The sequence below is a fragment of the Cnephaeus nilssonii genome (genome assembly GCF_951640355.1).
Source record: "Cnephaeus nilssonii genome assembly, chromosome: 16".
NCBI classification, from domain to species: Eukaryota; Metazoa; Chordata; class Mammalia; order Chiroptera; family Vespertilionidae; genus Cnephaeus; species Cnephaeus nilssonii.
Window position 1 is genome coordinate 38,490,568 of NC_137087.1, and position 15,007 is coordinate 38,505,574.

The following is a 15,007-nucleotide window of genomic DNA, read 5'->3' on the forward strand; positions in this document are numbered from 1 at the left end:
AGAGAAACATCGATCAGCTGCCTCCTGCACGCCCCCCACTGGGGATGTGCCTGCAACCCACGTACGTGCCCTTGACCGGAATCGAACCCGGGACCCTTCAGTCCACAGGCCGACGCTCTATCCACTGAGCCAAAACGGTTTCGGCCAAGGTTTTATTTTTTAATAAAACTGACCTTGCTAAGAACCCTGTCTCTGCCACTGTTTTGGAGACAGTATACAGCAGAGTGGTAGAGAGGGTGGGCTCTTAAGACAGATTGCCACAGGAATTCCAAAGTGCTATCCATGTGCTAAACTTGGCCTTTACTATTTAATTTAATCCTAAAATTTTAATTTTACAAATAGGAAAACTGAGCACAGACAGGTCAAGATCTTTTCAGAAGATTGCATATCTAGTATGTGACACAGTTAGGATTCGAATCCAGGCTTCGAATTCCACACCATGTGCTCCTAGTCACTACACCAGGGGTGGGGAACCTTTTTCTGCAAAGGCTATTTGGATATTTCTAAGATCCTTCGCGGACCATAGAAAATTATCAACTTAAAAATTAGCCTGCTATATTTGGTCAAACATTTAATTAACTCATCCCTATGCCTTGGCAGGGCCAGATCAAATGATTTTGCAGACCTTATGCGGCCCACAGGCCAGACGTTCCCCACTCCTGCTCTACATAGTCCTGCTGTCTTACACAGAATGAGGATAATTTTCGCCACTTCCTTCTGTGATTGCACAAGGCAGGCAACAGCAGACGCACAGCCATGACAGTAGGTCCACAGTTAACCACAATCTTCTATCATTCTGCTCCCCCATGCCTCCTTCCTTCCTCCATAGAGCAGAGAGGGTTGAGTGAACACAGATGTGCTATTATAATCACACTGTGGTGGTGAACAGCTTTAGACAGACTAGGGTAAAGAATCTCTTGCACTGATTCATGAAAGATTGCTAAAACTTTAACCACCCACCTGCTTTGTTATGTTTCCATGGAGAAGGGCTTCAATGTGCAGCCGTGACAGGAGCTGAGGTATAAAGGCCTTAAGGCGAGGAAGGGTGACATCTGTAAAGGTGTAAGAAATACAGACTCTACTTATGAGGTGTTTTTTTAAAAAAAGTCAACTCAAGACTTATACAAGAGTTCAGAATTCAAAAATAGTAGAGAGAGTTCCTGTATGCCCTTCACCCAGTTTTTCCTAATGTTAACATTTTTCATAACCACAGTACAATGTCAAAACTAAGAAATTAACACTAGCACAATACTATTAACTAAAATACAGACTTTACTTGGATTTCAATTTTTTCACTAATCTCTCTTTTCTGTTCTAGCATCTAACCTGAATCCCACCTCGCATTTAGTTGTCATGTGTCCTTATTTCCTCCCACCTGTGACAGTTCCTTGGTCTTTCCTTGTCTTCAATGATCTTAATGCTTCTGAAGAGCATTGTTCAGTTATTTTATAGAATGACCTTTATCTGGGTTTGGCTGGTGTTTTCTCATTATTAAATTGAGCTTATGTCTTACTAGGAAGAATACCACAGAGGTACCATGCCTTTCTCAGAGCATCACACCGGGGGTTCATGATGCTGTTCACTGTAGTACTGGAGAAGTTAACACTGATCACTTGGTTGGGGTGGTGTCTTCCAGATGTCATTGCTGTGAGTGCACTATTTTATTCTTTTGGTTATAACTGAGTAACTCATGTAGGCTCTACAAGCAATTATGAAAAGCCATCTGCTCATCAACGCTTACTTTTCCCATTGTAATTAATAAAAAAATTATTTGGGGAAATACTTTGAAACTATACAAATATCCTGTTTTTCCTAAACTTTTACCTACTAATTTTAGCATCCATTGGTGTATAATGCCTGTATCAATTATTATTATGGCATTCTAATAGTGAGTTTTCTACTCCCCACTTTCCTTCTACATGTACTGACTTAGTTCTTCAATAAGGATTCCTTTTCCATTAGAACCATATTAGTAATTGCTACAATGGATGCTAAAATTAGTGACTGAAATGTAAAGAGAGACATGGAAAAGGAATTAACAAGCGCTTACTATTGGCTGGCGTCTTATAGATGTTATAAACTGTAAAGTGTGTGCTATTATCCCCATTTTAAAGATGAGAAAACTGAAGTTTAGAAAATACACGTTTCCTGACCAAAATCATCAAGCTAGTAAGTTGCAGAGCTGGCATCTGATCCTTGGTCTAATTCCAAAGTGCACACTCGTCCTTCTCCATTGCACTGCCGAAGGACCCTTCACCCCCTTAGCACTCTCTGCAGGCCTACTCTCTCTGCCTCTACTGAAATGATCTGATTACATTCATGCTTTGCCACTAGACTGGAGCTCCCCGATCAAAGAAACCCAATATAAATGACCTTTTTATTTTTAATCTCAAGCAACCTGGTGCATCGCAGGTAGTCTGTAAATACTGTTGGACCACACTGAACTCTGAGGTTCTTGCTATCCCATCACCTGAATAGCTGACCGACTTAAGAGTCAGAAGGGAGCCAGCCTCTCACATGAGCTATCTCCAGATTAAGCCACATGGCATTACTGAATTCTTATATAAATATATATATAACAGAACAGAATGGTTACTCATTAAAGAATTTCAACTAAAAAAGTGCCGACTTTCTCTTTATAAAATATAATTTAGGAAGGTTTCACATGCTTATGAGATACTAGTATTTTAGAGCTTATTCTGTTTAAGATTCACATAACATCTGACCCAGAAACTAAAAAACTTCTGCTTTTTGATCATTCTGAATGCAGGTTCAGTTTCTTGAAAAATGCATTTAAAATCAATTATGTGGTTACTGTGTGTTTTTTTTAAAGGATCTCATTGTTTTGTTTAATTTTTTAAATATATTTTTATTGATTTCTCAGAGGAAGGGAGAGGGAGACAGAAACATCAATGATGAGAGAGAATCACCTATCAGCTGACCCCTGCACACTCCCCACCGGGGATTGAGCCCACAACCCAGGCATGTGCCCCCAACCGGAATCGAACCTGGGACCCCCTTCAGTTTGCAGGCTGCGCTCTATCCACTAAGCCAAACCAGGTAGGGCTGGTTGTTGTTTTTTAAAAAGGCAAAATTCTTGCTATTAACTGGATGTTAACTATTTTGCAAAAAAAAAAAAAAAAAAAAAAAAAAAGGCATATTAACTATTTAGATAAAAAATGTACCTGTTTCAACAATAAAAGATATATAAATATAAATATAAAAATACCCAGCTGATGTGGCTCAGTGCTTGAGCGTCGACTTATGAACCAGGTCAGGGCACATGCCTGGGTTGTGGGCTCGATCACAGTGTGGGGTGTGCAGGAGACAGCTGATCAATGATACGCTCTAATCACTGATGTTTCTGTCTCTTTCTCCCTCTCCCTTCCTCTTGGAAATCAATAAATATATTTTAAAAATATAATGTATCTGTTCTAAATATATATATATATATATAATGTATCTGTTCTAGTTAATGAATTTTATAATCTATACACCTACCCAATGCCTGAGTCAACCAATAAAATGATTTTTCAATACTCTAATTTGTCACTGAAGACATCAAAAGCCCAGTGTTACATAAGAAGTAAGGACTTTCATTAAAAATTCAACAGCATTCTTTTTCCTTATGGCTGAGCATGTAGGAAGAAAGATTAATTGGTAAAGTAACACCAAGAAATGAAAAAGATAAAATAATAAAGGGTGATGTCAGTCTTCATTCTTTTCAATGAAGGACCCGTAAAAGTAATTTCATTTCATTCACTAGGTATTCATTAGACACACATGGAGCATATAACATTATATGAGATACTAAATAAAGAGGATAAAAGGAAGGCATAATTACTACCCTCAAAGAATTTACAACTTTCAAGCAAACCTATGAAAACTAGACTTAAAATTTTAGAAAAAAACAAAAGATGACCCTTCAGTCTTATAATACAGTTCCTAGTCTTTAACTGAACTAAACTGATTGACAGATGCCTGCATACTCCCTACAGGTAAGACTTTCAAACCTAGTAGCCCTTTTCTCCTTTTCTGAAAACAGCATTAACAAGGTAAGTGCTTTGGTCAAAATATCTCGTCATCTGCAGAAATCTATGAACAGTTCTAACTAACTGCTGTTGGTCCAGGTTGAAAACAGCAAATGTGGGTAAACTGCCTGAATACCAAAGCCACTTCAAAGGTCACCACTGTTTTCATAAAAAAGTATGCAAATCTGGGTTTAGGAGCACTCTAAGTTATTAGAAAGCATAAACATTAGATGTCAGGATAAAATAAAATTATTTTAGGAAAAAATGAGGGAAGTATTAGGCTATAAGTAGAAACAGAGTCTCACCATCCAGGGCTTCTTTTAATTCATCTTTTGTCCAGGCCACCTCGGTCATCAGGAGGCGGAGGTAGTACATGGCGTGCTGGTGAGGCTGTTCAGCTCGGAAATTGTTAAGAGATCGCATGTACTAGTGAATGAAGACATGGGTTCATTAACTTTATAAGTACTTTAAAAATCACTTCGTGGACAAAAAAACCAACAAATTATAAAAATAAGTTCAGAAAACTTACTGCCTCTTTGATAATTTCAAATCTTTTTTCATCAATCTCAAAGGTTGCCATTTTCTCAATAATCTTCTTTAGCAAAATTGGCTGCTTGTCATTGTAACCTTTCACCGAGAGCTAGAGAAAGAGTTTAGGGTATTAAAAGTCTAAAAATATCATAAAATATCTTAAGCTTGATTTGTAAACATTCAGAAAATCCCCAAACCAAGTGCTTTAAAATAGAAGTGAAACAAGAAACTCAATTAATTTAACTTCCCATAAATATAGTTTAACACTTAGGAAGATAACATTAATTATCAGTATTTACTAATAACTAAAAGCATGATTTTGCTTTTCTTAAACAAAACCAACAGTAGGAAAACTCATCTGATGCCCAACTGTGGCAGCATACACCATATCATCAAAATTCAAGTTCTCGTGAAGTCTAAATTAATTATAGAATGTATGTTAAGTTTAATCTTCAAAAAATGTCCAAGGAATGGTTGGCTTAAGGGTTTTACAGGTGTGGTAAGAAAAATCATAGGGGAGTGTTATCTACAAACTATTGGATCTGTCCCCATCTTGTTTATATTTAAATATTTTTTAAAAACTATTTGGAGAAATCAGGCAGTCCCCAATTTTTTATTATGTGGCATTTTGGCACTTTTCTCATTCAGTGTGATCTAATAAAGATCCATATGTCTCACCACTTGCTTGCTGGATGAGTTCTGCTTATGTGTCAAAAGCTAATGGCAAAACATGTGTAGTGAGGATACACTGGATTTTTGCCTTGGGACAAGTAAAGCATAACATTTTGAAAAGTGGGGGGTGCCTATTATCATATTTCCTATTATTATATTTGCACAATGTGGCACCTACTGCAGTAGAGGTTATCTACCTCATGAAAAATGATAGGCAAAAACCTCAGCAGAAGTGAAGGTGTGCGGCCATGGAAAGCACACACATGGCCGCACACCTTCAGCTGTGGGAACCAGACTGACAATTAGCCGAAAGCCCATTTGTCACCAACAACAAATTTTTTATATGAATGGTAATGTGCTACTAAAACTCAATAGTCAAAAGTAAACAACGGATTATTACTTTTCTATTTGGAGTTTATTTTGATCTCTGACCTTCAAATTTCCCTGGACTCTAAGAATGGTTACACTGTATACATAATTATACATTAAACAAAAGTTACCAGAAAATTTATTTGTGTGAAGAAAAAAAAGTTGCTGCAAAATAAATAAAAATTTAAAACCCTAAAATCTTTTGTATAAGAACTTATAAAGAGAAGTACACAGCACATGCTCTCATTTTAGTTGTTACTAAAACATATATTTTCAAGAAAAGTGAAGATGAATGTGTGCCATAAAGGGATGTTAATTTGGAAATGAGATATAAGTTTGGAAATATATCACAAACAGTGTCAAGAAAGGATCTAGTTATTTCTTAGAGTGCATTTAACAATGATTATTTTGAAACACACTTAAAAATAGTTAATGAAGCATGCTACAAAAAAGGTGAAATGAAAATGCCACAAGTATCTAAACACAGGGATTTTTACTATTGTCAGCAGAAATAAAGGATGCTTATATATCAATAAAATTCAAGCACCACAATAGCTATGGACATCTTGCACTTACAGATGTTAATATACCCAAACACATGAAAAGAAAAACATGGCTTTCAGAATTAATATGTTAAGCATTTGAAGCAGAGGAACATGCAAGTGAATGTAGCACACATACATGTTCACAAGATGCACTAAACTCTACTAAATCATTCATTAGTGTAGCTAAGACTAATCTGAGTTCTTCAATCATTAAAAGGGTGCAAGGAAAAAACCACCAATCTTCTTGTTTAAAAATGCAGAAGTTAATAGTTTTCTCACGCTCAACACAATGCTTAAATGCTGTGGTGCCTTTTCTTTGGTTTCCATTTTACTTACAAGTATTGCATTCATTCCTGATGCAATGCCATAGCTCAAACCTGAGAGGCGTGCTGCATATGTATACTCTTTTAAATCATCCTTCAATAACCTGATAAACAGGTATGTCATGTTGCAATGGAGAGGATCAGCATAAATGTAGCGACTAACAAAAAGAAAAACAAAAGAAATGCTTTGATACCTCAAGCAGTGACATGGTAATGAAGAAACATGACCGAAGAGTATGGATATGCAGCCTCATGATCTGAATGGCTAGGGAAATAGTACAGGCCAACCTTATGTTTTACAATGGCAGCAAGACGTCATTCTCTGTTGTCAAAGACCAAGACTTCAGATATAGAATGGGTAAGAGCTAAACCTAAATCAGGGTCCAATTTTGTTTGAGGAGAAAAATATGACAATCTGATGAAAGATGTTAAAAGAAAAAAATAAAGAAATCAAGGAAAATTGGTATAATATGAATGGTAAATTGCTGAATACTTAAAATAAGAACTAACTTAAAAATTAAATGAGAAAATATGATTAGCCATAAAGATAAAAAAAAAGAAATTAAACTCATACCCTCAATCAAAAATGCTTCCATCAAATCAATGCAAAAAAAATGTTGATGAGTGGAAGGCTCTAAGACGTGGGTACTTACATACATCCCATAGATGGTATTTTGGAGGTCATAGCTCAAGCCTGCTAGCTCTGCTGCATATGCATACTCGTTGAGTGAGTCTTTGAGGAGCTCAAGGTACAAATAGGCCATGTTACAGTGCAAGGGGTCCACATAAGCAAATGGGCTGGAAGAAAATGTTGACAGTAAAATAGCTGATTTATTACTTCCCAATGTGACATGTGGCCTTTCGAGATGGATCAAGAAAGTGAATACTGATTCATATACTTTCCTGAAGATAGGGTTTGAATTCTTGAGTCTGTCTCTTCTTCTCATGAGGAAAAACACAAAGTCTAAAAAAGAAGTCTGAAACATGCCATGTGTGCTGGTGGAGGCGAAGAGGGAGAGGAAATGCTTACCACAGATGGTGTGACAGAATTGACAAGTTAGAAGGAGCTGAACCAGCCAAAAACTACACTCAGGCTAATAGGAGGCATGGTTGAAATATCTGATTCAGCACTGGCATGTCCCTTTCTCCTTCTAAAAGCAAGCCATACCTTGGTGGACAGGACTATAAGATTGAGAAGTTAGGGTGCTACAATTATATGAACTTCAAATAGAAAAACTGTGCTCTGGCTGGTGTGGCTCAGTGGATTGAGTGTCATCCCAAGCACCAAGAGTCACAGTTCAATTCCCAGTCAGGGCATATGCCCAGGGTTTTAGGCTCAATCCCTAGCAGGGTGCATGCAAGTAGCAACAGGTTGATGTTTTTCTCTCCCCCCGCTCTCCCTTTAAAATCAATAAAAACATCTTCTTTAAAAAAAGAGAGAAAAACTGAGATCTGTGAAAACGTTTGCTTATCTCTGAGTTTCCCACAAACCAATAAAGCTAGAATAAAATAATTATTTCTACCATATAACTGCAGCCAGAACTAGAAGAAAAAAACTAAAATAGAAAAATATATAAATAAGTAAGAGCAACAAAAGAAATAATTATAGAGCATGTGAGCTAAGTAGGACTACAGAGATCGCCTATTTTAAAACTTCATTTCCCAATTAAGAAACATATTTTCTTCATGTCACCTGGGCTGGTAAGCAGTAGAGTTAGGATTCAAATTTAAGTCAAATGACTTATGCATTTGACTGTATGACACTGCTTACCTTTAAGAGAAGCAATAGATTCCTTCATTGAACACATTTATTACATGCTTACTATAATGCTAGGCTCTTCGCTAGCTACTGTGAAGAAAGAAGGAAGAAATCAGGCAAAGTTCCTGACCTCAGAGTTCATAGTCCAGTTGAAGGAGACAAATAATAAACTTAAATATGATACACATCAGGTGGATGGTCCTATGGAGGAAAATTAAACGGGAGGGGAACAGGAGTGATGGATGGTGGGGTGGGACAAGAAGATTGCTAAGATAGTTATAAGGTGCCATCTTGGCCCAGACCTGAAGCAAGCAAAGGAGCAAGCCCTGGGAATATCTGGGTAAAGTGGAGAACTTTCAGGCTGAGAAAACAGCTAGTGCAAAGGACCTGAGGCAGGTGCCCGCTTGGCTTATTTGGCAACAAACTGAAAATTTCACTTTCGCTCTAGCACAGTACCAAATATAACTAATGCACTGATAGCAAAGCCAACATTTTTATCAAAAACTACTAATGAAGCAAAAACAGGGGTACAATGCTTAGCCACTTAGAGAATTAAAATCAAAGGAAAAATTCTAGTTCTACAAACATCCTCCATCTGGAAAATCTAAGTAAATGCCGTGTCACTGAATTTTTTAAAGTGTTATTCATGACCAATTTTAGGCAGAAACTTAAGGCACAATTCACAAAAGCCAAGTCATCAAAACAAAAGAGAGTCCATGAAAGGGCTCAGCCCCACAGGCACCTATGCACCTTTCTCAGGTGGGAGTGAAAAGCTAGAAAAAGCCAAGTCTGGGAGCTCAAAGCCCTATGGCAAGCTCAGAATGCCATTGCAGCGAGTGTCCTAAAGGCTGTGTCCACAGCAGCTGTGTTGGTGAACTGGAGAGGGCCCTAAACTAACTTTTAAAAGAGAACATGAAAATAAAATACAAAAAAAAAACAAAACAAAAAAAAAACACCAAACATGATTCAACTGAAATGCTTAAATTCTGATTAATTTCTCAATTTGAAAAACATTATTTTGTAATCAGATGCTATGTGCTTAAATATGGATCATAGTTTTAAAACCTAAAACTAAGTATGCATAATATAATCTTATTTCTGAAAAGATTAAAAAGATATACACACACAGAAAATTCCTACCAGAATGTACAAGAAACCTAATAGTGTGTACTTCTAGGGAGACCAGCACACAGAGAGGACTGATAGGAAGCAGACATTTTTAATTCTAAGAATTGCTGTATAGTTTAGAATATGCAAAAAAATATCAAATGGTTTCTCAAAAGGTATTCTGAAGCCAAATGGGAAAGTACAGGCATACATCATTTTTATCGTGCTTCACAGATGTTGAGTTTTTTACAAAAAGGAAAGATGCTCCTCCACCAGCAAAAACACTACAACTTTTTCTATTATGATACTTGTTTTATTGCGATGGTCTGGAACCCAACCGGCAATATCTCCAAGGTATGCTTCTAACCAAGCCAGGAATAGAGAAAGCAGTATCTGAGGGTTCCAGACAATTAATGGGATGGATGAGACTCCAGATCATTTAGTAACTATTATCTCTTCTTCCAGAAAAGTTCCAGGAACACGAAACCAAATCCATCCCAAATTACTTAATCTTTCTTTAATGAGACTTCCGGGTGAGTCTATAAGTCTCCCCAGATTCCGAAGTCCTAAAGGTTAGGAAGGTCCTGCTAATAACTAATACAGATCATTTCCATTAAAGGGTGTATTCATCAATGGAAAGGAAGAGTTAACAACCTTGGCTCTTCTACTGTGCCACAGCAGCAGCCTTCTCTTGTCTAGGCTAAGTAACCCTAATTCCTTTTATTTTTAGACATGGGTCTTCAAAGAACCAAAGAAAACTTTTAGAAAGTAATTGTTGATCTTTAGAAGAAGCATTATAGCTAGATTCATCTTACATACCTGAAAAATTCAAAGTTGAGACAAGCCTTCGGCAAGAAAAACTTATCATCTTGTTTGAACCAGAGTTTGCTCATAGCTGTATCCTGTGATGGAGAAAAAATTGGTTATGGAAATATGGGCACATTTGGCAAAAATGTTCAATCAAATCACCCTTCAAGAAAGGAGGACAAAGGCCATTAACAGCTGAGAGTTCTGTTCTGCAGAGGCTGCTGTCGCCTGGCCTTGAAGTGTACTCAGAGGGTCAGCAGGAGGGAAGTGAAAAGAAAGGACTGGCGATTCCAGCATTAGAGAGAAATCCCCCTTTTATCTCCCTGGTTTAACAAGACGAGGACACAGCGGAGGAAGAGTCAGATCGGAGAAGCCAGTAATTACTGCCCTGTCCCTGTCTTTCTGTACCCCGGGAGACAGAAGGAGTTCTGAGGAGTGTGGGGCAGGCAGCCTCCAAGGTGGACCAACGGACCCCTGCCTACTGAACCAGAGTTGTCAGTCTGACCAACAGAATACGACAGAAGTGATGGTATAACATCTCCGAGATTAGAAATGGCTTCCATCCCGATCGCTCACTTTGGGGAAACCAGGTGCTGTATCAAGCAACTTTATGGATACGCCCATGTGGTGAAGAACAAAGATCTGCCAAAACCCACTCAGCTTCAGCTCTGGTTGAATCCTGCAGCTCCAGTTGAGTCTTCAGGTGGCTGAAGCCCCAGACAACAGCTTGACTATGACCTTGTGAGAGACCTGGAGCCAGAACTACCCAATTAAGCCACTTCCAGATTCCTGACCCCAGAAACTGCGAGACATAAGTATTTATGATTTTAAGCTGCTAAACTTGAGTAATTTGTTACCCAGCAAAAATAACATGACCAGGGACGAACAAATAAGCTACTATTTTGACTCTCTACTTCATTCATGCTATATTAAAAATAGCCTTAGATGTTCACTTGAAACTGACAAGAGATTTAAATGGTTTCATGTTCTCCTCAGTTTGCCCTGAAAAGGCCTATTTAAAAAAACACATAATTAAAACTTGAGAGGTAAACAAGTTTTGCCTTTCAATAACGTAACTATAACTCATTAAAATGTAATTTTTAAAGAAAAATGGTTGTCTTAATAATAATGTAATTGCTTCAGCTAAATTAAAATTCATATTCCTAAACACTAATTCTTATCTCACTGAGTTAATGGAATGTTAGGTCATTTAAAGAAAATAAAAAGACAGAAAGAAAAGAAAGATTTATGTCTAGGGTGGTGAGTTTAGAAAAAGTTAGTTTTACAGTTTAAAAAAGAGAATGTGCTGTAATAATTTGATCCTTTTTCTATACAATTTTTACTCAAAGTGTGAATTAACATGAACATTCTGAAAATAAAAAGAAAACCCACGGCTCAAACACCCATCCCACTTGGCTCCATGAACTTCATATACCACTCAGTCAAAAAGAGAGCTGCTTTCAAAGGCAGGATCTTCCACACTTAGAGATTCTAACTTTCATGATGCAGGTCAATCTACTTCCTCATTGGATCTTCAGTGAATATGAAAAAGAAGCCACTATTTTTCAATAGCCTGTGGTTAAGTCCAGACTTACCTATTTTTTTCTGTAAAGACAATTCCCCAGATTCGATGTTGTTTAATAGTTTGTTTGCTTTAACATTTCTGGCCTTTTAATATTTCTTGTATTATTCTCTCTGTAACTTTTCTGTCACCTCTTTGGATGTGAGCCCTCAAAATCAACATAGCACCAAATACAAGAAATCATCTCTCTAGGCCCTCCTATGGAACAGGTCTGTCCCCTGAATTTTAAATCATTGAGTCAAACATGTTACCTTAATAAGAGAAGGGTATGGTGTTGCTTCTTTTTCTAATGATAAAATCTCAAAATTCGTAGGAATAAATTCATTCTTCGTTGGAAGTTTAAATTTCCCATTCAAGTCAGCATTTTGCCATTTCTGGATGAATAATGAAAGACACAAGCATTTAAAACAGTCATTCTACTTACTAATATCCAGGCAAATATTAAGGGAATAAATGTCAAACAGCATTCTTTTCCATAATAAGGAGGCTACTCCCAAGATCTATTGATGACTTTTTATGAAATCTGAGTTGGATTCTCTGGTACTAATCAAGGTTTTATACTTACATATCTTTTCTCTTTACACATTTCCAAAATGACCAAATAAGGCTAAGGATAATATTACCTGAGATTGATGAACACTGAGAGGCTAATTCAGGGGTGAAGAACCTTTTTTCTGCCGAAGGCCATTTGAATATTTATAATGTCATTCTCAAGCCATACAAAATTATCAGCTTTAAAATTAGCCTGCTACATTTGGTCAGACATTTAATTAGCTCACTCCTAATGTCATAGCAGGGCCAGGCCGAATGATTTCAGAGTCTTATACGGCCCTGGGGCTGGACGTTCCCCACCCCTGGGCTAACTGGTCTACATAAAGACCACGTTTGTTTCAGCTTTTTAAAGAATGAAAAATAATCTGTAGAGGGTATTCCCAACTACTAGGTAACAGGCTACTAATATAAGAGTTAAAATTTCAGCTACACTAAGCTACTTGCATGGGTAGCCTGAAAGCTAAGGCTAAACGGCGGGGCTTGTTCACTTCAGTTCCTTAAAACCAGGCCCACACCTCTCCCAGAGGACCAAGTGAACTTTCAAGTGAAGCAGTAATTCAAGCTCAAGGTTAAGGACACAGTTGAGACTTTAAGTCTGGATTGTGGGACAGGGCTGACACAACCTGCAGCTTGGATCTGTTACATGGGCTAGGGCCAAAAGCTAAGTGGGACAGAGCACAGGCCACTGATCGCTGAACTCTAATTTATAAGACTTTTCATATTTAAAAAGAAAGAAAAGGCCAATAATCTGAGTTCGATAACGTGGTCTCCAGATGACGTAGCACAGCCTGGCCGGCTTTGCAATTCTATTTTGGTTCCTGCATTTGTGTCTTTTGGCACTGGGATAGTGGGGATGCTGGCTGTATTATTTATAAGTAGCAACTTCAGTCTCCAGAAGGCTGAATGATAGGAACTGGTAAACACTTAGCAAGCAATTTCACCACTGAAATTTGTATGTTTTTTAAAAATTCCTATTCAGGGAAGATTGTCATGGTCAGAATTTGGTGAAAAGGGTTCTCTATTTTAGGATGGTTCAGACCCAGCACTATTTCATAGGATATCTGCTTTCCTCATAAGTTAGCAAGATGGGGCTCCAGTGATCTCCTTCTGAGCTGTGAATATGTCAGAAGTTACCCATAATGATTTTCTTTCTTAAACTATTTCTCTTTTTTCTGTATCTTCATTACACAGATATATTTAAGAAATGTCCAATACTTGAGTTTAACTAGAATTTAATCAGAGCAAGGCTTTCTGATGTCATCCCATGAATAAAGGACACAATCTCAAAGCTACACAGCCAATGAGAACTAAAAAAGAAAAAGTATTAGAGAAGTAGATGGGACTCACAGGATCTTGACTACTGATGAATGGGGTAACATACTACCTAAACATACATGTTTCAAAACCCGTTTTAATTGCCCTCTGCTGACACGAAGAGCAGTGAAGCACTATGAGGCCTAAAGTACAGCACCTCCTCAAGTGAGGACAGGATGAAGCCCAGAGGCTGCTCCCGCTTGTGTTCCTATCTCGCTCTGTCTGTCTTGGTATGTTTGCTTTTCTGTGAACTTTGGACTCCAATGATCTTTGACTCATGAGGGGGCCACAGTGCAATTTCTGCAAGCAAAGCCTAAGATGCAGCCCTCCATCTCCGTGCTTATTCCTCTCAGGATGGTTATAGACAGCACTGGGCCATCACTCTCCACAACCTGGGCTGTGAGTTGGGTGATCTGAGGAGCTCATGTTCCTCTGTGTCCCTCACACACCAGACCTATTCACACATGCATTAGCCATACCTTAATGACTTCATCTGGTATAGCTTCTTGTTTGTATTGGGTTCCATACCATTCTTCTGTGCGATCTGTTTTTCCTTCAAAAGATTTGGAAACTATTGCAACCCTAGAGATAGATGGAAAAAACATATAAACTCATGTTGTATACATAAAATTTCAGAACCTGACTCATGAAAATGTAAATAATATCCAAGAATGTATTGGGCCTTTAAGTCCCAGAAAATCCAATAAGGCTTGCTTTGCTGAAATAGGCAATGTATAGAGGACAGAAGTTTCTGATCACAGTTTCTGTATCCTTTGGTTATAGCTCATAATTTTTAGTGGAAAAAGTATTTGCTGGAAAGGTTTTTGTGGGTATGCTATTGACTAAAACTTTAAAAGAATAGTGGCTTGGGGGAGGGGGATGGGAGATATGTGTAATACTATCAACAACAACAACAACAAAAAGAGCAGGGGCTAGGAAAAAAATGAAACAAGGTCAGCTGAAAAATAGTCCTTAAAAAAACAAAACAAATTACTTTTTTCCAGGAACAGCTCAGGCCCGGAGTTAACAAAAGGGGCTAACTAAACCTATTGGCTCATCCAGAGATCCAAAGATCCCCAAATCCTCTTTTATTATTAGTTGCTAAATTTGTGCTGTGTTTTTTTTTCCCTGCCAGAGACTACCATCCAATATGTCTACAGCATATACAATAGCCTTCCTGCTGCTAAGGGAGCAGGGGACAAGACTAAAAAGCAACTATCTTCTGGCTTATTAAAAGCTTTCTTTGGCCCTAGCCAGTTTGGCTTAATGGATAGAGCGTTGATCTGCAGACCAAAGAGTCCTGGGTTCGATTCCGATCAAGGACACATACCTGGGTTGCAGGCTCCTCCCCGACCCGGAGGCAACTAATCGATGTGTTTCTCTCACATTGATATTTCTTTCTGTCTTTCCCTCTC

At 37.9% G+C, this 15,007-nt stretch overlaps 1 protein-coding gene across 5 annotated transcripts in view; it reads right to left on the reverse strand.

Annotated features, from left to right (window-relative positions):
* The window catches only part of IDE (insulin degrading enzyme), a 149,303-nt gene that overhangs the window by 16,147 nt on the left and 118,149 nt on the right, over nt 1-15,007 (reverse strand). For 4 of the 5 annotated variants that reach the window (XM_079793458.1, XM_079793459.1, XM_079793457.1 and 1 more), the window contains exons 12-18: nt 14,072-14,174; nt 11,978-12,100; nt 10,157-10,239; nt 7,125-7,269; nt 4,561-4,671; nt 4,337-4,457; nt 961-1,052 (exon numbers count right to left, since the gene is read on the reverse strand). In XM_079793458.1, coding sequence (XP_079649584.1) covers nt 961-1,052; nt 4,337-4,457; nt 4,561-4,671; nt 7,125-7,269; nt 10,157-10,239; nt 11,978-12,100; nt 14,072-14,174 — 778 coding nt within the window. Of the gene's footprint in view, nt 1-960; nt 1,053-4,336; nt 4,458-4,560; nt 4,672-6,484; nt 6,630-7,124; nt 7,270-10,156; nt 10,240-11,977; nt 12,101-14,071; nt 14,175-15,007 lie in introns of all 5 variants that reach the window. The other variant, XM_079793460.1, reaches the window with a different exon arrangement.